The 22,592-nt window shown below is 48.8% G+C and overlaps 7 protein-coding genes across 7 annotated transcripts; 5 read left to right on the top strand and 2 right to left on the bottom strand.

Annotated features, from left to right (window-relative positions):
- Positions 1-3,096: 3,096 nt before the first annotated feature.
- Positions 3,097-4,983, top strand: LY89DRAFT_576855 (putative homeobox protein HOY1; the record flags this gene model as incomplete). The annotated part of the gene is made up of 3 exons (XM_018208860.1): positions 3,097-3,383; positions 3,436-3,647; positions 3,704-4,983. The coding sequence occupies 3 exons, from the start codon at positions 3,097-3,099 to the stop codon at positions 4,981-4,983; spliced, it is 1,779 nt and encodes a 592-aa protein (XP_018076283.1).
- Positions 4,984-6,171: 1,188 nt separating this feature from the next.
- On the top strand, positions 6,172-11,715 carry LY89DRAFT_608547 (phospholipid-translocating P-type ATPase). The gene is made up of 3 exons (XM_018210499.1): positions 6,172-8,294; positions 8,363-10,761; positions 10,818-11,715. The coding sequence occupies exons 1-3, from the start codon at positions 6,408-6,410 to the stop codon at positions 11,476-11,478; spliced, it is 4,947 nt and encodes a 1,648-aa protein (XP_018076282.1). The 5' UTR covers positions 6,172-6,407; the 3' UTR covers positions 11,479-11,715.
- A 184-nt stretch (positions 11,716-11,899) lies between these two features.
- On the bottom strand, positions 11,900-13,031 carry LY89DRAFT_729416 (uncharacterized protein; the record flags this gene model as incomplete). The annotated part of the gene is made up of 4 exons (XM_018219381.1): positions 11,900-11,918; positions 11,973-12,625; positions 12,679-12,761; positions 12,809-13,031. 4 exons carry the CDS (start codon positions 13,029-13,031, stop codon positions 11,900-11,902), a joined length of 978 nt encoding a protein of 325 aa, XP_018076281.1.
- A 1,784-nt stretch (positions 13,032-14,815) lies between these two features.
- Positions 14,816-16,150, top strand: LY89DRAFT_389121 (uncharacterized protein). The gene is made up of 4 exons (XM_018207174.1): positions 14,816-15,129; positions 15,177-15,427; positions 15,481-15,644; positions 15,700-16,150. Exons 1-4 carry the CDS (start codon positions 14,961-14,963, stop codon positions 15,944-15,946), a joined length of 831 nt encoding a protein of 276 aa, XP_018076280.1. The 5' UTR covers positions 14,816-14,960; the 3' UTR covers positions 15,947-16,150.
- LY89DRAFT_389109 (uncharacterized protein) lies at positions 16,061-17,212 on the top strand. The gene has a single exon (XM_018207173.1). The coding sequence runs from the start codon at positions 16,355-16,357 to the stop codon at positions 17,069-17,071; it is 717 nt and encodes a 238-aa protein (XP_018076279.1). The 5' UTR covers positions 16,061-16,354; the 3' UTR covers positions 17,072-17,212.
- LY89DRAFT_389054 (uncharacterized protein) lies at positions 17,212-17,680 on the top strand. The gene has a single exon (XM_018207172.1). The coding sequence runs from the start codon at positions 17,353-17,355 to the stop codon at positions 17,647-17,649; it is 297 nt and encodes a 98-aa protein (XP_018076278.1). The 5' UTR covers positions 17,212-17,352; the 3' UTR covers positions 17,650-17,680.
- LY89DRAFT_389053 (WD40 repeat-like protein) lies at positions 17,681-21,156 on the bottom strand. Its single transcript, XM_018207171.1, has 3 exons — positions 20,615-21,156; positions 17,893-20,559; positions 17,681-17,840 (listed from the first exon to the last, which is right to left on the bottom strand). Exons 1-3 carry the CDS (start codon positions 21,062-21,064, stop codon positions 17,712-17,714), a joined length of 3,246 nt encoding a protein of 1,081 aa, XP_018076277.1. The 5' UTR covers positions 21,065-21,156; the 3' UTR covers positions 17,681-17,711.
- Positions 21,157-22,592: the final 1,436 nt, after the last annotated feature.

The raw sequence follows: 22,592 nt of genomic DNA, 5'->3' as shown, positions 1-22,592 counted from the left end.
TAGGAGCTTTGGTGGGAGACTGACGAGGAGTAGTTGTGGGGGATATCGATTGCGATAGAGCTAATTTTTTTCTCGAGCTGGCAAAGGAAGAAGAGAAATGGGGATGGAAGGTCGGAGATTTTCCGTGAGTCGTTTGGAGCTAAGTCGCTGTCAAGATGAAAAACATCTCGATGCATGAATTACGGTTCTCCAGTTTCGTTCTACTCCAGACAATTCTAGATGAAAACTTTCGTCCGAAGTGTGCACCACACCACGACCGCATGGTCCTTCGAGGATCTCCTTCTTACGCGGAGGATTATCGTCCACTCATCAGCGCCACTTTTCTGCGAGCGCAAGCGGCGCGACTCTTCCTCGGACGGCGATGCATAAGGATCTCGAGCCTAAAATATTGCATTTATCTGTGCGTCTAGGAGACCCCCAGCAGCAAGGCCTAGAAAGCGTCGACTTTCATAGGACGCAGAGTCGACGCCATACTGTCTTAGGTGGATGGACAAGGTCCCCATCGACAACGTTTTAGAACGGTTCCTCAACCGTCCAACACTGCTTGAAGAAGCGGTTTACGTGCGCCTGACTCTCCTTCTGAACCCCGATTCTCTCAGATTTCTTCTTTTCTTGCGCGCGCGGAGATCGGCCAGACACCGAACCCTCCAACCTTACTGCTTCAGGAGAGTTGCGGTGACCAGATGTCTAGGGGATTTTCTCCGGATGTGTTGCAGTGGGCAGGTCTTGTCTCTTCTGAGGTGAATCATGAATGGATGTCGGCGTCGTCGAGCTCTGCCCCTTTATGCGCCCGCCGTCGGTGCTCTGTTAGTGCAGGGGGCTAAACTCGTACCTGACGCTTGACTCGATGGAGTAAGTGGCTAGGGTGTGAACCAGACATCGACCTGCGGTGAAGACGCACACTAAGGCAAGGCACAGAGACGGCTTCCGACAAGCTCGTCAGTCGTGGGTTCATGGAGTCATGGGATGCTCCAGTCCAGTCCGCCAGTCGAGCGAGTGGAAAAATGCAAAAAATAGAAATGATTTGTCGACCTCAAACTCTTGACTTCCAACCTCCTTTCTTCCGCCCACATGTTTACGCCTTCAACGGCGCGTGTACAGGATGCCGAGGAGTTGTTAACGCGATTCTACTAGCTAGCTAGCAGCAAGATGCTGATGCTGATGCGAATGCTCTATTTTCATCCCAGCCAGTTGTGGATAGCATCAAAGTCGTAATTGGCCCGTGAGAGGCGGCAATTATGCTTCGCTCCAGACAGGGTGTGCGAGCATGGCTACGGGATTGGGTCCAGTTCCAGTTGAAACCGACCAGACGGAATCAGCAGGTCAGTCTTCTTTCTGTGTGTGCACCGCGATCTTCCCGTGAGCGAGCGAGAGAGAGAGGGCAAGTCCCGTACGGTAACACAGGACGGTTCGCGAAGGAAGAACGATGCTGTTGACGATGATGATGATCATGACGATGCCGACGACCAAAGACATAAGTAATGTTGATGCAGGCCTGCATGAGAGCAGCACCGGAGCATGCATCACTCACTTCCTGCTACTTGCTGTATGTATGTATGACTTTTTATTTTATTTTATAACTCTGCGCCGGATGATTGCATGTGCATCCCAACTCGATCGCTTCTCACGATGACTGACGATGACTGACGATGAGGGGGCTTCGATTGGCCTCGGGCGAGAACGTACCTGCGTACGGCCAGGGGGTGTGAGGGAGAGCAGAGCCAGGCCAGGGTATGGAAGTTCACGCGCCTGGGGGTCGTCAAGGCTCACGATCCAGGTGGTTCAGCCGCCGTGTGGCAGCAGGATTCCTGGTCTCAGGGGTCTGACGCAGGACGAGGACGACGGGGATCATGAAGCCATTGGGCGATGGGATGCATGTCGTTTTGGATGCACCACCGCATTCGTCGTCGAGTCGAGTCTCCCCTTTTCTGTGCTTACGGGCCTGCGATCCAGCGAGAGCGTAGTTGACACTGGTGAGTGAGTGGGAGCAACAACATCATGTGTGGGCAGACAGCGGGAGAGCCACTGCGAATGGAGTGCTGGTTCGTCGATGTTCTTCGATCATCGTGACCATGGCCCGAATAAGGCCAGCGAGTAAGGACAAAGAAACTCACCCTTCTCGAAGAAGTGCAGGTGGTTCCTGCCGTGCACCCTCCACACCGGCAAGCCGTGGATGCGTCTTCTGGTCGAATTGTTGAGCGGGTTTGCCCATCCCTCGCTGTACAGTAGCATCCAAAATAGTAGAAAGTGTTTTGTCGCTCTGGCCGGCCCCATGCTATCTATGCTGCTGTTCATGTGGTGCCAGGAGGGAGCTATGCTATGCCAGACTGCCTGCCAGTGCGATGGATGGTTGGCATCGCTGGCAGAATCCGGTGTAAACTCGCTACTGGATCAACCTGGACCTACTACTATTTTCACCGCTGGGCTACTGCTGGCTGCTGCTAGCTGCTGCTTCCTCACTCCCCCCCCCCACTAAAGCCTGGCGGTCTTGGCACTTCTGAGACTGGCCCTAGTCCCCCTGGCCCATGCTCACTGGGCGCTGGCTATGTACTGTCCCAAAATCCCAAAATCGTGAGATTCTTCCCTCCTTTACTATCCTCACTCTTCCTCGCCCATCATCGTGCCATCTCCTCCGCCTCTTCCCTCTTCGCCTCGCTCTCTTTTCACTTTCTTTCAAGCCACTCTGGTCAACCGTTCCATTCATTTAACGGCACCAAGTCACTCCTTCGGCTTCTTCAGTCACCAATTCACGCTTCACCATTGCCCAATTCACACCCACGTTCCTTCACCGAGCATTTACGATTTCACACCACCAGTCTTCGACGACACACGTACCTTTCACTTCCCTGCGAGAACAGCGAACCGCATTTACACTCACACTTATCCCTTTTTGATTCTGTCGATCTATTATATCGATCCCACATTTGTCGAGTCTCGACACCACATATACACCGAACAATTACACAGTTCACTCACACGACCTTTGGCAGCCACTCACTGCCAGGAGAGGTGCATACTAGATTAGGAGAGTTTGGGAAGCCATTGTCCAGGCATTTACGCGCCACGACGATGTCTACAGCCTCGCCAGAGATCAAGATGGCCGATATGTCGCAAGAGAACGCGGCCATCAAGATGTCTTCGTCCCCAAGTCCAACCGCGTCAAACTCAGCCAGCAGCTCATCAGCATCCCGACGACCACCGAGGAAGAGCACCTTGACTCAGCAGCAGAAAAATCAGAAGAGACAGCGTGCGACTCAGGATCAATTGGTCACTTTGGAGATGGAATTCAACAAGAACCCGACACCCACAGCCACCGTGAGAGAAAGGATAGCGGAGGATATCAATATGACCGAGCGATCTGTGCAAATTTGGTTTCAGAACAGGTAAGTTTATGCAAACATTGTCGATCATACAGAACTAAGTGGGTATAATTAGACGAGCCAAAATAAAGTTGTTGGCAAAGAAAAGCATCGAAACGGGCGAGGATTGCGATGCTATCCCAGAGTCGATGCGTCAGTACCTTGCCATCCAGGCCATAGAGTCTGGAAAGTCGTTGGGTGGAAACTTTCTCGGCCGTTCTGGACTCATGCCATACGGAAGTGGTAGCTTGATGATGGGAGGCGACCAAGGTCCTCAAGGCAAAGTTGGTAAGTGCAAACATCGTCGCAGACGTTCTGTATCGACTTGACTTACGATTCGATAGTGATCCACCATCTTTCATGTCGTTCGCTAAGTATCGGATCATGGAGACGCGTGGGGCAAAATGCCATGGATCTGATCATTTTCTACTCGCCGGAGAAGGGATGCATGACTTACTACATCAACAATGACCAAGCCGGATACAAGATTGAGTACCCTTTCGCCTTTATCAAGAATATCTTCCTGGAAAATGGAGATATCGAATCGGGAAAGCCGGGTGGATTGGTCGTCGAACTCAATCGACCTCCAAACTTCTTCATGGATTCTTCTGGATCAGGCGGGTTCTTCCAATGCGGTGACTTCACGGAGGATCAACAAGCTTCGCAGATCATGGTACATCATCTTGGAGGGCATCCTAAAGTTTTGAGCGGCCAATTGGCTAAGCTGGTGTCACTGGAGTCTTTCATGACTCGTCACAATCCTTTCGAACATCAACAACTTTCCGTCTCTGCTCCTGTCTCTCCCACTGGCAACCGTCCAGCATCTCAACCTAATTACAACGCCCAAGCACACGTCGGAATGTTCCAAGAAGGATGGGGTGTCAATCTACACCAAGGTCCTCGCGGTCCAGGACACAAGAGACAGCGAAGTAGATCAGTCCCGATGGCTGTCGACTTTTCTATGTTTAATAACCCTATGCCATCATTCCTCATCCAACACCCAGGCGAGACCCAACAATCACACAACCCAAACATATTCGCGCCTATACCACAGCAGCCGAACAATTTGGGCCCTCTCGGACCTAATCTCAGAATCGATACCTCATCTGGATATGGTATGGATTTCAGACAATATCCCATGTCTGCAGCCACGACCACATCTCCTTCCGAATTCGCTAGCCCTGGCTTCTTCTCCCAAGGCCCAGACACAGGCGCTCTCCCAGCTTCTTCATATAATAACACTCCATTTACGGTTCCATATCTCTCGCCGAATCCAATGGTGGACACCACTGGAGGAATGATTCAACCATCAGTCTCTCCGCTCTCCTTCATGAGCCACGGCAGTCACGGCGACCCAGCAATCGTTGACCAGTCGCCACCTCTATCTATGATGCACCGAAGTGCTTCAGCAGATGTGTATAATATGTCACATGATCATTCGAACATCTCAGACGATGGAAATGGATTGAATGAGATGTACTCCAAACACACTCTCAATCTCCCCATGCACCCTCATTCTCCAGCTTTCGCAGAACAGTCACAAGGAGATATGGATATGAGCCAGTTGGTATCATTCGATGCTGGCGAAAACTCAAGTCTGTCCCCAGAGAATGTGCCTCAATAGGGCAGTACTCTCTGTGAGCCTGCCGACTGTTCCTCTTGATACTCGACTGCGTTTGGATTCGGTTCTGGAGTAAACCACGGAGACGGTGGTCACTTGAGAATCGGAGACTGAAGCAGAATATGGGAGGGGCGTTTGTGATGGTGTTTCTGGACGAGCGGTACATACGGCCTGTGTGGAAATTTTTGTCCTTCACTTCTTGTCACAACTTTCTGCACTTAATTTTCCGTGCGCCTCACCAACACGAAAAATTCCTCTTTTGCCATCTCCTTATTTCCTTCCTTGTCTTGACGCCACGACCTTGCATGACGACTTCGTTCTCGTTCGATCATGGCTGGCACAGCGATCGGTCTTTTGGGTTTCTATTGGCGCGAGTTTCTGAGTTTTGTCCTCAATAAGGATAATCTCTTCATGTTGTTTTTGTGTCTCCAGAGGAGAGAGAGAAGGGTATAAATACGGACCGGAGAAGTGATAGCACTTTGAGAATGAGGGAGCTTGCCTTGGATTTGCTAAACTGTGCACATGGTGGGCTTAATAATGGAAATTCATCATAAGATATCTGATATACTTTACACTCCACTTGAATCTTGTGAGATGATTAAACCAGTATGTGCAATGCTTACTCTTTGGATTCTTTTAGCGTCGCAGCATGAAACCAATCTAAGAAAGGTGTCGCTCTCCAGTCTTGGAATTGCCTGAAGGACGAGTATCGGACGCGGTCAAATGAGAGGTGTTGACGAGGAGAGTCAAGACATGATTCAATGACGATCAGCTCATAGACACTGCCACTTGTTGCTTACCTTACAACATAACATTAAGGCATGCCCTCCTTGTCCAACATTGCGAAAGACAGAAAGAAAGTAAAATATGTACGGACATTTAATAACTCGCAGTACTTTTCAACTAGCCGTTCAAAGAGAGAGCCACGTAACAATATCCCTCACGCTTCCAGACAATACTCGGATATTATGTATGCAATTCCGTTGAGGCATCCAAAATTCTCACCTCGGAAAAGCTAGCGAATAAAAAGAAAATGTCGTGCCTGAAATGTTCTATTTGAGTAAAAAAGTTGTACGAATTTACAGAACTGCGCCCTGTTCCTGTGACGAGATGATCTGCAATTAGCCCCACCACCAACCCAAGCCAAGAAATCCCGATACGAGAGAGAGAGGCTCCCATCTACTGTATCTACTGTATCTTTCAGAACTTTCTCGTTTTCACTTTATTAATCAACAAAGAGGGAAGGAAGGGAAAAAATAATGGTGTCAGCTCATATGTCTTGGTGACACTCCCATCGAAAACTATTGGTAGCCCAAACCGCGTCTAAGCCCCATACGAGACTTGCTTGGAACATAACACACGACCTCACGTACGTACAGCAGCTCGAATGCAGAACGCTGGCCTGGCACAACGACGACAACGTCGAGATGGCGGACGATAGCAGTAGTATCCCGAATTCTTCAGGCGGGGCTGGAGGCGGAGGCGGAGGAGTGAGGAGAGCAGCTACGGATCCGACGCTGCTGGCTTCCGGCGAGACGACGATGGCTGCTGCGGGACCTCCTCGAGTGCGATTCTCGCAAGATCTTGACCGGGCGACGGCAGCGGCAGCGGCAGCGGCGCCTAGGTTGGAGATTGATACTCGGACGTCGGGAGTGAGGAGGGAGGGTTCTCCGTCGTCGAGGAAAGGAGCGAATCCGAATCCGGTGTCGCCGAGGACGAGGGATCGAGGATATAGTTTGAGGCGGTCGTTGTTTGCGAGGACGATCAATGGTCAGGCGGAGAATAGTCCAATCGAGTTGGTGGAAGCGGGACCATCTGGAGGTTTGCAAGACGAGCTTGAGCAGAGGGGGAAGAAGCGGGGGGATTCCTCCAACGTGACGGTTTCTCCTGTGGTTGAGAATGATATGGTGATTTCGAATGAGGATCTCCCCCTGGATGAAGGCTCGAGAAGCAAGGACAAGAAGACGTTTGGGACAATCAATCTGCCGAACTACGATGTCTGGGCGAGACAAAGCAGCAAGTCTAATACGTTGATGCAGAGGGCGAAAGGCTGGAAGAAACAAATCAAAAAAATCATATTGCGGCAGACGCAGATACCGCCTAGCAAAGACGGACGACATATCGACCTCGATGCTGGCCGCAAGACTACATTGATCGACGAGAGAACCGGACATCCTTACCTGGGGAACCAGATCCGGTCTTCTCGATACACGCTCTGGAACTTCGTGCCGCGGCAACTCTTCTTCCAGTTCTCGAAAATGGCTAATGCGTATTTTTTGCTGGTTTCGATTCTGCAGATGATTCCGGGGTTGAGTACCACAGGTAGTTATACTACGATTGCGCCTTTGCTGGTCTTTGTTACTATTAGTATGGGCAAGGAGGGTTATGATGATGTGAGGCGGTATAAACTGGATAAAGTGGAGAACAATAGGACGACGACGGTGCTGCATGCCTACAAACCTGTGGGAGAAGTTAGGAAGAAAGAGCCTTTAAGAGGGTTGAAGAGTTTGGTGCCTTCTTCTAAGAGTAGTGAGGAGAGTGAACTTGTGATGCCTGTCGATGGACCAAAGCACTGGGCTTCATTGAAGTGGAGAGATGTCAAGGTTGGAGATATCATCAAGCTCAGCAGAGATGATCCTGTCCCTGCGGACATGGTGTTAATCCACTCTGATGGTGCCAATGGCATTGCATATATCGAAACCATGGCTCTAGACGGTGAGACGAATCTGAAGAGCAAGCAAGCACCACCGAACCTGGCAAAGCATTGTCGCTCTGTTGAAGAGATTGCTGCATGCCGAGCCACTGTCGTCGTCGAGGACCCGAACATCGATTTGTACAATTTTGACGGGAAAGTCACGGTTGGAGACGAGACTTTACCTCTCACTACCAACGAGGTTATTTTCCGGGGCAGCACGCTCAGGAATACGTCTACAGCTATTGGTATGGTCATCAACACAGGAGAAGAATGCAAGATTCGGATGAATGCGAACAAGAACCCTCGCATCAAAGCTCCTGCTATCCAGTTCATCACGAATAAGATTGTGGTGATGCTGGTAGTGTTCGTTGTCCTTCTTGCTCTCTTCTGCACTATTGCGTACCAGATCTGGGCAAGGCAGACTGAGAGCAAAGCCTTTTACCTGAAAGGAGCTCATGTCAATTTCACTCAGATCATTATTGGGTTTATCATTCTTTACAATACGCTCATCCCGCTGTCGCTCTATGTCAGTCTGGAGATCATTAAGGTTGGACAGTTGATTCTTATGGCGGATGTGGAGATGTATGATCCTGTGTCGGATACTCCTATGACTTGCAATGTTGGTATTCCTTTATTGATTAATGTTTTAAGGTACATTGTTAGAACCTTTGCTGATCAATATACCAGACAACCACTATCTTGGAAAATCTCGGTCAGGTTGACTACATCTTCTCAGACAAGACCGGTACCTTAACAGACAACGTGATGAGGTTCCGAAAGCTAAGCGTGGCTGGTTATGCCTGGCTGCACGACTTCGATTTGCAAAAAGAAGCTGCAGAGCTTGAACAGAGTCGAGAAACCACAGGTCCGACTAGAAAGAAGAGTAAAGGCAAAGGCATCGCTAAGCGCCATTCTAAGAAGAAGTCTCGGCGACCAACTGTCGAAACATCCCGTATGTCTTCTGAAGTGTCAAGCAGCGTCATCCCATCATCTGTTCCTCGCAGGTCTGGGTCTATTTGGAGATCTACAGCTCGGCCAAATAAGGCTCAACCGGAAATGCGGACAGAGGATTTGCTAAAGTTCATGCAACAAAAGCCACATAGTGTTTTTACTAGGAAAGCGAAATTCTTCCTGCTCTCAATGGCACTCTGTCATACATGTCTGCCAGAAGTGCAGTCTAATGGGGACATCGAGTTTCAAGCAGCATCTCCTGACGAGTTGGCTCTTGTCAAAGCCGCTCAGGAGCTGGGTTACCTTGTGATTGACCGACCAGCTCGCTCAATAACAATTACTTATCCTGGCGGTCCCGACTCTTCTGACAATATCGTCGAATCTTATGATATTCTTGATGTCATTGAGTTCTCTAGCAAGCGGAAGAGAATGTCAATTATTGTCAGATTCCCGAATGGCAGAATATGTATCTTCTGCAAAGGTGCCGATTCAGCGATCATGCCAAGGTTGAAAATGGCTCCACTGGCCCTCCAGAAGAAAGCAGAAGTCTCGAGACGATCAAGTAAGCGAAAGAGTATGGAGGCCGAACAAGCTCTGCGTAGGATGAGCGAGCACAGTCCCAGAACAAGCTTCAGCTTGAATAGAGGGAGCATGACCTTAAGCCGGAAGAGCATTGGCCATGGGAGACCGAGCATGGCGAGCACGAGATTGCAACCCATTCGAGATGAGCTTGACTCTTGGCTACAGCAGCGCGAAACGGATGTCGAAGCGGCACCAGATGATACGAGTGCGTACGAGACACCACGAGTTTCGATGAATAGAATGTCGTTTGCTTCTAGTGAACGACGGTCGTCTGCTTATTATGATGATGGGTTTGATGATATGGTAGACGAAGCTCTGGTTCTTGACGATTCAGCTGTCTTTGAAAGGTGCTTCCAGCATATCGATGACTTTGCTTCAGAAGGTCTTCGAACCCTTCTTTTTGGCTATAGATTCTTGGATGAACAGGAATACGATGGCTGGAAGAAGATTTATCTTGACGCTACCACGAGTCTTGTGGACCGCCAGAAGTTAATAGAAAACGCTGGAGAGATGATCGAGCAGAATTTTGAGCTTGCTGGCGCTTCTGCTATTGAGGACAAGTTGCAGCAAGGCGTTCCAGATACGATTGACAAACTCAGAAGAGCGAATATCAAGATCTGGATGCTCACAGGCGACAAGAGGGAGACGGCTATCAACATTGCTCATAGTGCAAGGATATGCAAACCTTACTCCGAAGTCGTGATCCTGGATCACACTACAGGAGAGGTTGAGCAGCGAATGGCCACCACCTTGTTGGACATCACCAAAGGCGCCATAGCACACTCAGTGATCGTGGTTGACGGACAGACATTAAGCGAGATCGACGCCAACGAGACTTTATCTCTATTGTTCTTCGATCTTGTTGTCCTTGCCGACTCTGTCATCTGCTGTCGAGCGTCACCAAGCCAGAAAGCTTCTCTTGTCAAGAAGATTCGGACGAAGGTCAATAAGTCGCTTACTTTGGCTATTGGTGATGGAGCCAACGATATTGCTATGATTCAAGAAGCTCATGTCGGAATTGGTATTTCTGGCAAGGAAGGTTTGCAAGCAGCTAGAATTTCTGATTACTCGATTGCGCAGTTCAGGTTCTTGCAGAGATTGCTGCTTGTCCATGGAAGATGGAACTATGTTAGGACTGGAAAGTATATCCTCGCCACCTTCTGGAAAGAACTCATGTTCTACTTAATTCAAGCGACTTACCAGAAGTGGAATGGTTACACTGGCACCTCATTGTTCGAGTCGACTTCGCTTACGGTCTTCAACACATTGTTCACGTCCCTGCCAGTCATTTTCCTTGGTGTCTTCGAGCAAGACCTTAACGCTTCGACTCTTCTTGCCGTACCGGAACTCTATACCATGGGTCAACGATATCAAGGTTTCAACATCAAGAAATACGTGTCTTGGATGTTCATGGCCGTCTCCGGGTCAATGATTATCTACTTCACAATGTTCGGCCTTTTTGGCGAAGCACTTTTCACCAGAGACGACAATCTTCTCTCCATGGGCACATTAGCTTTCACCGCTGCCGTGATATTCATCAACACCAAACTCCTGTAAGTTCTTGATCCACACCCACAAATTTAGCTCACAACCTAATAATCCCCCAAAGTCTCCTAGAAATGCACAACAAAACCTTGATGTCGGCCCTCGGCTGGCTCCTCTCAGTCGGCGGCTGGTTCCTCTGGACCATCGTCCTCTCGGCGCTCTTCAAGCCCTCCAAAACCTACCTCCTCTACCCCATCAAATCCGGCTTCCTCCACGAATTCGGCAACAACCTCCTCTGGTGGCTCGTCCTGTTCCTCACCCTCTGCTCTCTCATCCTAATGGAGCTCGGCATATCTAGCATCCGGAAATCCTTCTGGCCGACGGAAACAGACCTCTTCCAAGAACTGCAGAAAGATCCTCTGATCCGGAAACGGTTCGAGGAGAGGCTGAAGCAGGAAGCTGATGGGACCACTACTGCTGCCGCTGGGGATAAAGAGCAAATCAAAAGTAGCATGGATGAAGATGCGCAGAGGGAGCGGGAAGGAGAGATCCAGGAGTTGTTGGAAAGGAGGAGAGTCATGCCTGAAGCGGAGGTGGTGCGGAGCCCAGTTGATATTGAGGATGGTGGGGCCGCGGTGGGGAGGGGACCGATGGGGAGTTTGACGAGGAGGAAGTTTTCGGTGGAGGGGAGAAGGAGTTTGGGGTTTGCGGTTGGGGAGGAGTTTGAGATGGTGCCGAAGACGAGGCATTCGGTTGATGTTGCGGAGGTGCTTGGGAGGAGATAACGCAGGGAAGGAAAGATAGGAAAGGATTGGGATGGCTGTATGATTGTATGAACGTTTATATACCCTAGATTCGGGCACGCTCTGGTTTGATTGTTGTATAGGATCGGAATCGGTAGAGTTGGATGGGTTGATGCATACGCATGTGCATACGGATGGCGCGATTGGATTTGCATTGTGGATAAAATAGGCGATGATTATTTGGCATACAAATGCGAGAATGAACAATGAATTACAGTTCTAAATTCAAATGAAGATTTCTAGTGTGAAGTAAGTCATCGAATTGCTTTCTATTCATTGATATAAGTTCAGGTTCCTATCTCTAAACTCCACCAGAAAAGCAAGGATGCCACCACCAGGTCTCATATCCGCGTCAGAAACATGTCTCGTGCTGTCCTGTATCTTCCAGTACAGAAGTCATGAATCATAGAACAGTTCCGAAGCTAGGATTGCTGTTAGCTATCTTCCAGTATATTGCAATGGATGGATGTGCTTACCCAAAGGTAGTCTTTATGCTACGAACATAATATTCCGACCAATTACGCTTGGTGACCTCTTCCTGTCCAACGGGAACTCCGCTCCAATTCGTCCTCATCACCGTGACATTGTCGATATCGTTCTGGTCAAAGTTGATTTCGAGACGAGAGTAGTGTCCCTTGGGCCATTGATCCAGTCTCCAGCTCTGAACGATTTGTGTAGGTTCAACGAGCTCGAGATACTCGCCAGTAACGTTACCGCCGAATAACTCGAACTTACCGCCTTTCTTAGCACCTTCGAAGAGCTTGGGTGCTGCTCGAGTGAAGGCTGCGATGCGTTGGGGGTCGGTAAATGTTTGGTAAAGCTCAGAGGCCGGAGCGCGGAACTCTTGGCTGTCGGTGACAGTTGTGGTGTTAACCAAAGAGTCGCCTTTGGAGGTATGTGAAGCTTGAGTTGTGGTCGAAGCAGGCGCGGAAGGTTGGTGAAGCTTAGGTGTGGAGACACCGCTAGATGGGCCGGAACCTGGTGCGTGCTGGATATCCTTTCCATGCTCAGCAATAAGAGCTGGACCGAGCTTTGCGAATTCCTTTCGGAGTTGCGGGACGAGCTTGGATCGGACGAGGTCTTTTACTGGTGCTTTCGAGTTGGCATCGGAGTAGATGTCTATGTCGAACTAGGGCGGTTAGTTGTGCCATGCAAGGCGCCCATGGGGACGAAGAGACGTACAACATACTCGTTTTCTTCAGTGTCATGAGCAACCTCGGGAACTGTGATTGTGCCACTGACATCCTCTGCATCCTTGGTGGTACCTGAGCAATTAGTAACGACACTTTTCCTGGAGGAAATCTTTGCATACCAGAATACTCGATGACAAGCTTCACGTCAAAGATGGTAATGACCTTGCCCTTGCGCTGACTGACATCGACGTCTCCATCCATGCTGATCAGCTTGTCCACCTTTGCGGTAACGCCATTCTCTTCGGCTTCGAGACCTTTAATACTGTCCTCGATGTATTGCTTAGTCCACGACGAAGCATCCTTGTTGACCCAGTGCCAATTATTGGGGTTGTGGAGAACCATCTTGGGCAGAGAGTTTGCGAGGTAGAGTAGGCGGGGTCAAAGGTAATTCTATTGCGAGAGCTGAATGTCAGCACAAGTTTATCGAGAGAAGCAAATAATTGTGGAGAGGTCGAAAAGGATCAGAAGGAGACCGAAGTCATAGCATGTTCAGCAAGAACAGAGAGTACAGTCGCGTTCGTTAAGACTGGTGCCAGCTTGTATATCATCATGAAGGAAGGGGTTTGCGTGTAGCTATTGGCTTCTTACATACCTTACAAAGCTGAGTATTGTGGGGTTCTTCAAGTCCCCTCAATTCAAAGTCGAAGTCGCAGGATCACGATTTGTGGGCGTCGACGCAGTTTTTTGTCCAAGCAGTGCCAACCTCCCAAATTGTTTGAGTGTAGGAAACTGTTTGGGGAGGTTGTGAGGCTCAGAAAGAGGAATTTCGAAGGTCGAAGAATCTCGTCTCGGCTTCTCAATCCTTAGTGGGGACATCATGTGATAGGACGAAAGAGGTTTAGTGAGTTTGGAGGAGCCTTCTCGGCCTTCAACTCTGCATCTTGAATTGTCTTTCAACAACTGGCACATTGAGGAGCTTTAAGTCAGCCAAAAAGCAGTATTCTTTTGCATTGAGAAACACTTAGACGCATGAGCACTTCGAAAATGTTTGCGAGTTGGCAATTTCATGTCTCGTCGAAGAACTTCCACGAGTACCTAGATAGGTACGTACCTACCGCCAAGGAAAGTATATCTTCAACCATCCTGGAACTTTCATTGAGGACTCTCCAACAAACAGCGTCTTTCCTCGGTAAATATATCAACGCTCGTTCGAAAATACAGAGAGGAAGCCACATCTATTTGGAGCCGCGTACTCCAGTACGGAATGCACTACTTTAGCAGAGCAGCTTCGACTTGACTCGGCCCTTTCACTGACGGGTTCTCTGGTGCCATGTTGTACCTGACGCGGCTCTTGACCCCGTCAAGCTCTAAGTTGGACGTGTAACACGCATGATGTGCTATGGGATTTTCAAAATAGCATCATAGGAGTCTGAAGACCCTCAAATACGGACGATTGCCTCGCGTCGTCAGGACCCTAACAAGTAAGTCTCGAACCCCGTTCCACCTACATCTGCCAAGGCGGGATAGCGATCTAAGAAGGGTATATCCTCATCTTAAAGCTCCATCAAAGATCAGCCACCATTCATGATTGGGAGACAAAAGCAATCAACGTCATCTTGCAGGCATGTTGTTATTCAGCCTCGCACACGACATGAAACAAAAACTCTGTAGCTGGAACTACAGGGCGGGATTCAACTGGTCAACAGATAAAATCAAATCCCAGACTTGCATGGAAATGATCACGATCCCGCCATACCCGCACTCGCCTTGATCTGATATTCGCCTCCATGTCTCCAAGCACGACTAGTATTGCTTAGTCCTGCTTAGTCCTGCTCAATCTTTTCTTTTCTAAGTAATAGAGCTCTCCGCTCCACCCGAAGCTTCTTGGGATGGTGCAGAAGCCGAGCGATTATCAGAATTTCTCCGGTGGATCTGATGCGAATCATGAGGTATGACGTCTCCCCAGCCCGCCGATAGCAGCCGGAGCTTGCCCTCATACCAGCCACAACCAGCACAGGACGTCGTTTGTGGTCCAGACATGCGATCCTTTCCCTTATTAATTAATTTTTGGCATTCCCGGAACTAGATCGACTTGTTCGTTACCAAGCCTTGGGCTGGCTCGGTCTCGGTCATCAGGCTTGCAGCAGATCAATTCATGGTTGCTTTTAAATCTCCCCACCCAAAAACTACTCGCACTTTTATTTCCATACGTCTCCCTCATATAACTACCTCTGTCGCAGTTTTAAGTCTGCAAGCACAGTTACTCAAACATCTGTGCTATTCGAACACTCACCCCTTAATCCACTTTCTTGTGTTCTGCGAAGCAATAAAATGGCGGTAATATGGGGTTTGGATTTGAAGGACATGCAGTGGTCCAAGTTCAAAGGATCTTACATGTTCAACAATGTGTATCACTTACGGAAGGTGAAGATGATAGTCTATCAGATTGCCATGATTCTGTGTGTGGTATCAGAGTCAGTTGGGACGGCAGCATTATCAGGTATGATCTCAATGATATTGCGATTGAGCAACGCTAACTTATAACAGACTATGTGGATGAACAAGATGGTATTCAGACTCGAGATGGCAGACGAGCACACGTGCAGAATAACGATATTGTCGGCATACTTTCATACAACATTTTTGTTGGCATAGCCGTTGCGACCATTTTTGGATCAGGCTTCTTCTTCGATCTCTTCTGGCCCGAGCGACGCGAGAGTACATCTGTCAAGTGGGCGTGGAAGATATGCTCCATTGTCGTTTCTATCATGGCGTTGGCAGACGCGATTGCTCTGACCGTAAGAGATGATCATTCTCCAAAAGCTACTATTCTTATTGATATATGTTCTAGGTCATCGTTGCCACACACCGAGCTTACATTTCTGGTATGTCAACAGCCCTCGCCGATGACTTATTTCGAGCGAACGGCCCACCAAATCCCATATATCGAAAGAATGCATATTGCGTTGCCTCAACAGTCATCTTGTGGCCGGGTGTTATCGCAAGTTTTGCGAGGTTAGTGCGACGAATTGCTCTTTCTTGAACGTCTCATTAACAGCTCGATTTATAGCTCCTACATTATGTGGAAGTCTCTTCAGCACAACGACCAATTCGGTCCCTTTTCCTCGGCATATAAGAATAATGGGGAAGAAGCCTCGATGGAAATGCCGTCGACAAACAATACGAACCCAACCACAGCTTCGACCACAGCCCCAACCAATGGCACTAATGTCACGACTGGCACGAATGGAGTTAATACTGCACCTTCTGAAGGCGTCACTACTACTACCCCAAGTCAACCGTATCCTGGCACGTAACTTCGAGCATGGCGTTTTGGACTGAAATTAGATACCGTTTTGTCGTATTGTATTCACGATACCCCTAGATTGTTAATGTTTATCGTTAATTATTGTCACGCATACACTATTTTACCATTTGATGGACATTGATACGTCTTGATATGATGCTGTACAATGGTTTTGTTTCATTGTTCACTTTACCCCACAAACGAAGTGCAAGTCAGCACTAACCCCTACCCGTTTCGCTTCGTCCTTCATGCAAGTCACTGGCCGGTGAGTCAGTCGCTCAAGGTCAATGCGGAGAATTGTTGAAACAGTTCAATTGTCTCTGGTATCAAAGTACTTTACAGGACTTGCCCCCAACATATCCATCCACATGTCAATGCATACATCAATAATCTTCAGCTTACAACACCATCACCAATCATGACTTCCAGCGTTACTCTCCTCCCTGCCGAACCTAGCGACATACCAACCCTCATAACCATCTCCCACGCCGCATTCGAACAAGACACCCACACACGCTTCAAAGCCCTCTACGCAGGCTACAACCACGGCGAAGGCATGTCCTCCCCCCTCTCCTCCTGGATCAACGACACCTCCAAAGGCGCCGTCATCAAAGCCGTCTCTCCCTCCCACGAAATAGTCGGCTGGGCAGCCTGGCGCTACATCAATTTCCAACCTACCGACGCCCCTCCCTCTCCCCCCTCTCCTACCAAAACACAAACACAAGAAGACCCCTTCCCTCCCCCACCAAAACCACCATCCAACCCCAGTGTCCCAAAAATCAAACACCTAGCAACCCTCACAGACGCAGCAATGACGCACTACTCATCCCTCCTCACGCCACCGGGTGTCAGATGCCTCATCCTAATGGGCATCAACGTCGCCCCCTCGCACCAATCGCACGGCGTGGGCTCATCTCTCATCCGCTGGGGCACACGGCTCGCTGATGAACAGAGGGTGTATACGTGGGTGAGCAGTAGTCATGATGGGTATAGGGCTTTTGAGAAGTGTGGGTTTAGGGAGGTGGGGAGGCTGGAGTTGAGTTTGGATGATTTTGTGGAGGATGAAGGGGTCGGGGAGGAGAAGTGGGGAGAGTATGTTTGGAGGTATATGAGGAGGGGGGTTGGTGGTGTTTAGTGGTTGGGGAAGGTGATGTTGATGTGAGTGGGGATAGGGGGTATCGCTTAATTAACCCCCTTCTCGACTCGCTTGAGGCAAGGAGTGAATTTTTACCCCTATTCGTGAGCTTCAAAGCTTTGAAGGATTTGGATCGGTAAGCGAGTGTTCGCTTGAGAAATAGCATCTTGTTGATTCAGGCAATAATCTGGTTGAGTGATGGAGGTCGTGATTATGAGGAAGCTTCTATGTGAGTCAAAGAAGCATCCACGTTGCACGCACGCACACCTGCATATTAAATAATGTGGACCATTGCATTGCTCGGCCTTCCACACATATGTATAATACCAAGCTGCCTCATGCAGTTCATCACAAAAGCAACGCTCATGACATTACTGTCCTGTTACTCCAGCAAAGCAGCTAGCTCAGTGAGAGAAAACGCAACGCAATGCATGATATACCATCGTCCTATGCTATACATCTCCCAAAATAAACGCCAAAGGGCATGTACGTTCAACAATCGTTATTCCTCGCTGTGCTATGCATGCAAATGCGCCGTCCACGACCCTTTTGACGCCGAATTACAAAATAAAAGTTGAATCTTGTGCAATACCGGGTATCTTTTGCTTCCATTAATTTTGGTGAACGATTAGGTTGCTATTCAGTCGTCTAACACTTCTTCTTCAACGATGGTGAGGTCCGGTTCGGCATCAGCATCTGGAGCGAGGAGTCGACGTGCACCACGCTTCCATGCAGGAACGCCGTCCCGAGAAGCACCAAAATCAAGAACCTGTATATCCGAGTTAGCAAAATCATCATAGGATATTCTTTTATAGACCAACCTCAACATATGTTAGATTGTCGCGTTGAACAGCAGCTACACATCGGCGCTCATCAAATTTGACTTGCCAAACGCCGCTGAGATCCGTTAGAAGATCCTTGATGCATTCTCCAGTCTTGATATTCCATAGCTTCAGAGTTCTGTCAGACCCAGAGATGACTTTTTGACTGTCATGTTGAAAACATGTGATGGCGCCTGTATGGGCACTCAGTGTGCTCTTGCACTGTCCATTTTCTGGATCCCAAATTCTAAGCGTTGAGTCTGCTGCTGCAGACACGAGGCGTTCGTCACTGAGGTCCAACAATCCAACAAGCGATGAATGGCCTTCGAGCGTGAACAAGCAGGCACCAGTCTCGAGCGACCAGATCTTGACATAAGTGTCCATTGAGCCACTGATGCATCGATTGCGCTTGTGGTCAAGGACTACACTGTAAACCTTCATAGCATGTCCTTGAAGTCGATGAATCGTCTCTCCAGTAGAAATCTTCCAAACTCTTACAGTGTTATCGTAGCTGCCACTGACCAATGTATCTTGATGAGCAGCAATAGCACGTACGGAATGCAGATGGCCAGCCAATACGCGGACGAAGTAAGGGCAGTCAGTATCATTTGCAGGTGGGCCTGTCGAGCTGTAGCGCTTGTCGCCTTGCTCGCCTAAGGGCAGTCTCCATACTCGCAGTTGCGAGTCTCTGGATCCGGTGATGATTAATGGTTTCTCTGGGACCATAATCGGGACACCTTGCTCCGTCCGTCGTGTCATTTCAGGCATGAGAATCTGAAGGCATCGTACTGTTGACGTGTGGCCATGGAAGACTTGTGTGCAGAGTCCCTTTTCGATATCCCAAACTCGAACAGAGCGGTCGGTGGATCCAGACACCAGTACGTTGCCTTCGTATTGAAGGGCCCAAACACCACCTTCGTGACCTTCAAGCTTCTTCCTAAGTTTACCGGTCTTTGTGTCATAGACATGAATAAGTGTATCGTCAGAACCTGTCAAAATCTTATCGTCGTCAAATTGAAGACAAGTAATAACGTGTGCAGGATGAGCTGGGAATGCAAAATGATGAGGAGCTACTTTGCCACTCATCCAACTTTGTTGAAGCATAAAATGGCGGCGATACAACGACTTGTAGAGATGCAATTTCCGAAGTCCAGGGAGACCCAATTCTGGGTTTGGCACCGCAGCAGCAGCAGCGCTTGCAGAACTCAAAGGCCCTTCGGATTTGGAGAATTTGGGCATAGTCGGATATTTTGCGACCATGCCTTGGGCTTTGTCGGCAAACTCGTGGCCTACGGACCTGCGCTTGGCTCGATCAGCTCCTGAACCACCAGGGGCGCGCTTCCTCTTGGTCGGAGCGCGGCCTTTTCGAGACGGTCCAGCCTCAATCTTGAGATGCGCAGCAAGAGCAACAGTATCTAACGATGATGGTTCTGGAGGCACGCTGAGATCCCTCTCAGCTCCATCCGGTCCATGAGGATCCTGCCAACCCCAGCCCTGTTGAATAGCTTTATCGAGCTCCCCTTGCGGTAGGATGAATCCATCCCTATCAAACAGCTCCTTCCAGCCTGTCTCATTAGAATCAATAATATTTCTCCAGCGCTTTGAAACTTGTGCAGCACGACATAGATCCTTGTGATCGAGGAAGGTAAGAATGTGCAAGCTAAGTTCAGTGGGCAACTGATCAAGGAAATCACATTTCAAAGCAGGGTTGACAACATCCGCGATAACGTGTAGGGTTTTCCTCGAGCAGCGCCGAAGCAGTTGATACATCATTAGAGTCTTCATATCGTTTGGCATTGCATCGAAAGTCTCAAGCATCGATTGGGCATCTAACATAGTCGGATGACCACGAGAGCTTTGCTGAAACGGACGCAAGGCTTGAGATTCTGATAGATCTAAGTCATCGCCATCAGAAGTCTCCTGACTATCGCCAATTTGAGTGGCAGGACTAGCGGCTGATGCTGTGCCATCCTCTCTGATAGCATCAGCTCGAGTGAAAAGATCGTGGGGAATATTGGCAGAGGAGAAAGTAGGAGATAGACCAGGACTGGGTAAGCTTGCATTCTGCGCGGCAGCAGTATTGACCGTAGGTCGTTGTCCAGAAGCCAATGTATACGAAGTAGTATCCTCTAATGGTTCTAGATCGGATTCTGCAATCGGAGGTGTAGCAACGGCATTTGTGAAAGCTTCCTGGTTCGGAAACTCTGGCGGGCTCGGGACATCTTCGAATGAGTCGTTCTGACTCAAGCCTGAGTGTGGTGTGTATGCACTGTCGAAAAATGATTTGGTCGATGGCTGGGTACGATCATTGGAGACGTCTACTTCCGACATGTCTGGTGTTGCAGGAAACGTAGGATTGTGTGAAAGGTGCATTCCCAAGCCGTGACGGCGTCGGTGATTTTCTCTCGGAGATTCGAGTTCCTCGCTATCTCTGGGCTCTTGCTTCATCGTCTTTTGTGCTCTTCGAGTCTTGAAGCGTATTTCTGAAGCGGTTTTCACTGATCTTCTCTGATTAACCATATCTAGCTTTTGGCTAAGTCGTTCTGATAGTTGTTGGCCGGAGGTGTTGGCCGAGAAATTCTTGTATGTTTTCAAGGTCTCAAGGTTGTCTTGATCGTCGAATTCTTTGGGAGATATATCATCGAGAATCATGGATGCTGGAAAGTTCTAATACCAGATTGTTAGCTGTAACGGTAGTATTTGCGCCGTGAATGTTACTGACCAATTTGGCGGTGCTATCCTCACTTTGACCTGCAGATGAATCATCAATCTCATAGGAGAAGTTGAGGAGTTCAGGCGGAGGTTGTTGAAGAGCCAAAGGATACTCTTTGGGATCCAATTTATCTAGGTCTTGTCGGATGAGAAGAGGGGGGTATGATCGCTTAGTTGTTGTGGTTGTGGTGATAGTCTTGGTCTCGACACATTCGGCGAGCTCGAATTGTAGACTAGACGTCCTTCTGGACACTGAATTGTCCCCTTCAACCCATCCTACCGAGACCATTTGATTTCTGGACCGAAGAGGTTGTCCGTCAACAGCAAGCTGTCCATATTTTGACTTCGAGGTGAAGGTACTCGGAGATTCATCTGACATGCGGTTTGCGGACAGGTTGTTACCAACATGTTGAGCTGAGACAGCGCGGCGCTTGACTTGAGATCGAGTCGGAGGATCCATGATGTATGTTGTGTTGAGCGTGTTTCTTTGTGGTTGACTTTGAATATCCTGGGATATCTCGTAAAATCCTCGGGGTCAGACCAGCCCCTCTCTCGTTGAGCAGAACGCGTCCCTGACACGAGACCACCAACGCGTGGCTTGCTCCTAGGTGTTCGCTCCGCCAAATATTTAACAGTGTGCCAATATCACCATAGCCAGGTTTCGCAGATGTTTCTTGATCGTTGTGCCTGTAGTGGGGGTATTGGGAGTGAGGAAGGATTTGGCTCGATTACCCGGGATCTCGGATGCTGAGGCGTGTTTACAACGTTGCGCTCCTTTCGAGGTCGATCAAGGGTGAGAGCAGAAGAAGCAGAGATACGAATGACAATGTTATCGAGATTTGACCGAGCTTGAGGCAAGAGCAGGTTGATATTCGCCGTCTGGGGAAGGTTGGACTTGTCGAGATCTTTCCGTCCGTGAACAGCCTCGCTTGCACTAGCGGGACACTCGCCTCCTCGCCGCCGCAAATTCTCACGACGCATACGTACATCACACAAATCATCACCGAGAGGCAATTCAAGCTGACAGCAGCACTAGAAGTCAACTCTCCTCCCACTCGACGTTCTTCGAAGATATTCCTGTTTTCTCCTTATTGGCAATGATTCCTTTACTGTCTTTCTCCTTTCTCCTTTCTCTGTTCGAGGAATACAAGAAGTATTGTAGATGCAGCTAGGCACACAAGTCGAGGGGTAGCACGGAGATACCGCTTTTGTCTATGTAGCTTGTTAAAAGACGCGATTATTGCTCAAGTATATTGGTAGATTCTATCAAGTCTTTACCTGAGTACTGTACATCACCACAAGGCTAGGCAATACATCGGTCGATGATCTTCCCTACCCCTCCTTCACTATTTAAGGGGTTGAGGTACACGGTAGGAATTGTCGTCCCCCGTATAAATCCTACAGGAGAGTCTTTCAGGTGAGCTTGAGAAGGATTAATACTTCGTAACAGCGACTTTAAGTGTTGTTGTCAAGCATTCATCTCTTTCAGCTGGGTATGCTCTCCAAACTTGCGTTTGGAGAAGATTCTTTCCATGTGTAGGCTGGGCATACCGACTAGGCCTTTCGTTATCAAACAAATTTGGGCTTCCGTCCGTCTTTAAATAAGTGAGTTTTGTGGTCTCGGTCCTGGCTTCTCAAGTTCTTGTGAAGTTGTCTTGCCCTCTCTGGTTAGTCCGCATAGTCCAAAATCCTTTAAACACTGGTATGACTATTTTCATGCTTGAATTCGGGAGACAATCAAGGCATTTGATTTGATTGACTGAGTTCACGTCGACTGCTCGTCACCTCTTTCTCGAGGTCATCTGCCTGGTCTTGCTGTCAATGCAGAATGTTTTTATTTACTCGTTAAACCGGACCCTCAGGGTGGAAACAATATCAATATTGCCGATTGGTTGTTTCCGTGCCTCACTTCATCTGTTGCGATCCGTGCATGTTATTTGTTGAAAAAAAGAGCCCCGTTCAAGGTCTGACGGTCCTATGTGTAGATT

Source organism: Mollisia scopiformis (genome assembly GCF_001500285.1).
Source record: "Mollisia scopiformis unplaced genomic scaffold LY89scaffold_4, whole genome shotgun sequence".
Taxonomy (NCBI): domain Eukaryota; kingdom Fungi; phylum Ascomycota; class Leotiomycetes; order Helotiales; family Mollisiaceae; genus Mollisia; species Mollisia scopiformis.
Note: the sequence above shows the minus strand (reverse complement) of the source record. Positions and strands in the feature narration are given on the sequence as shown.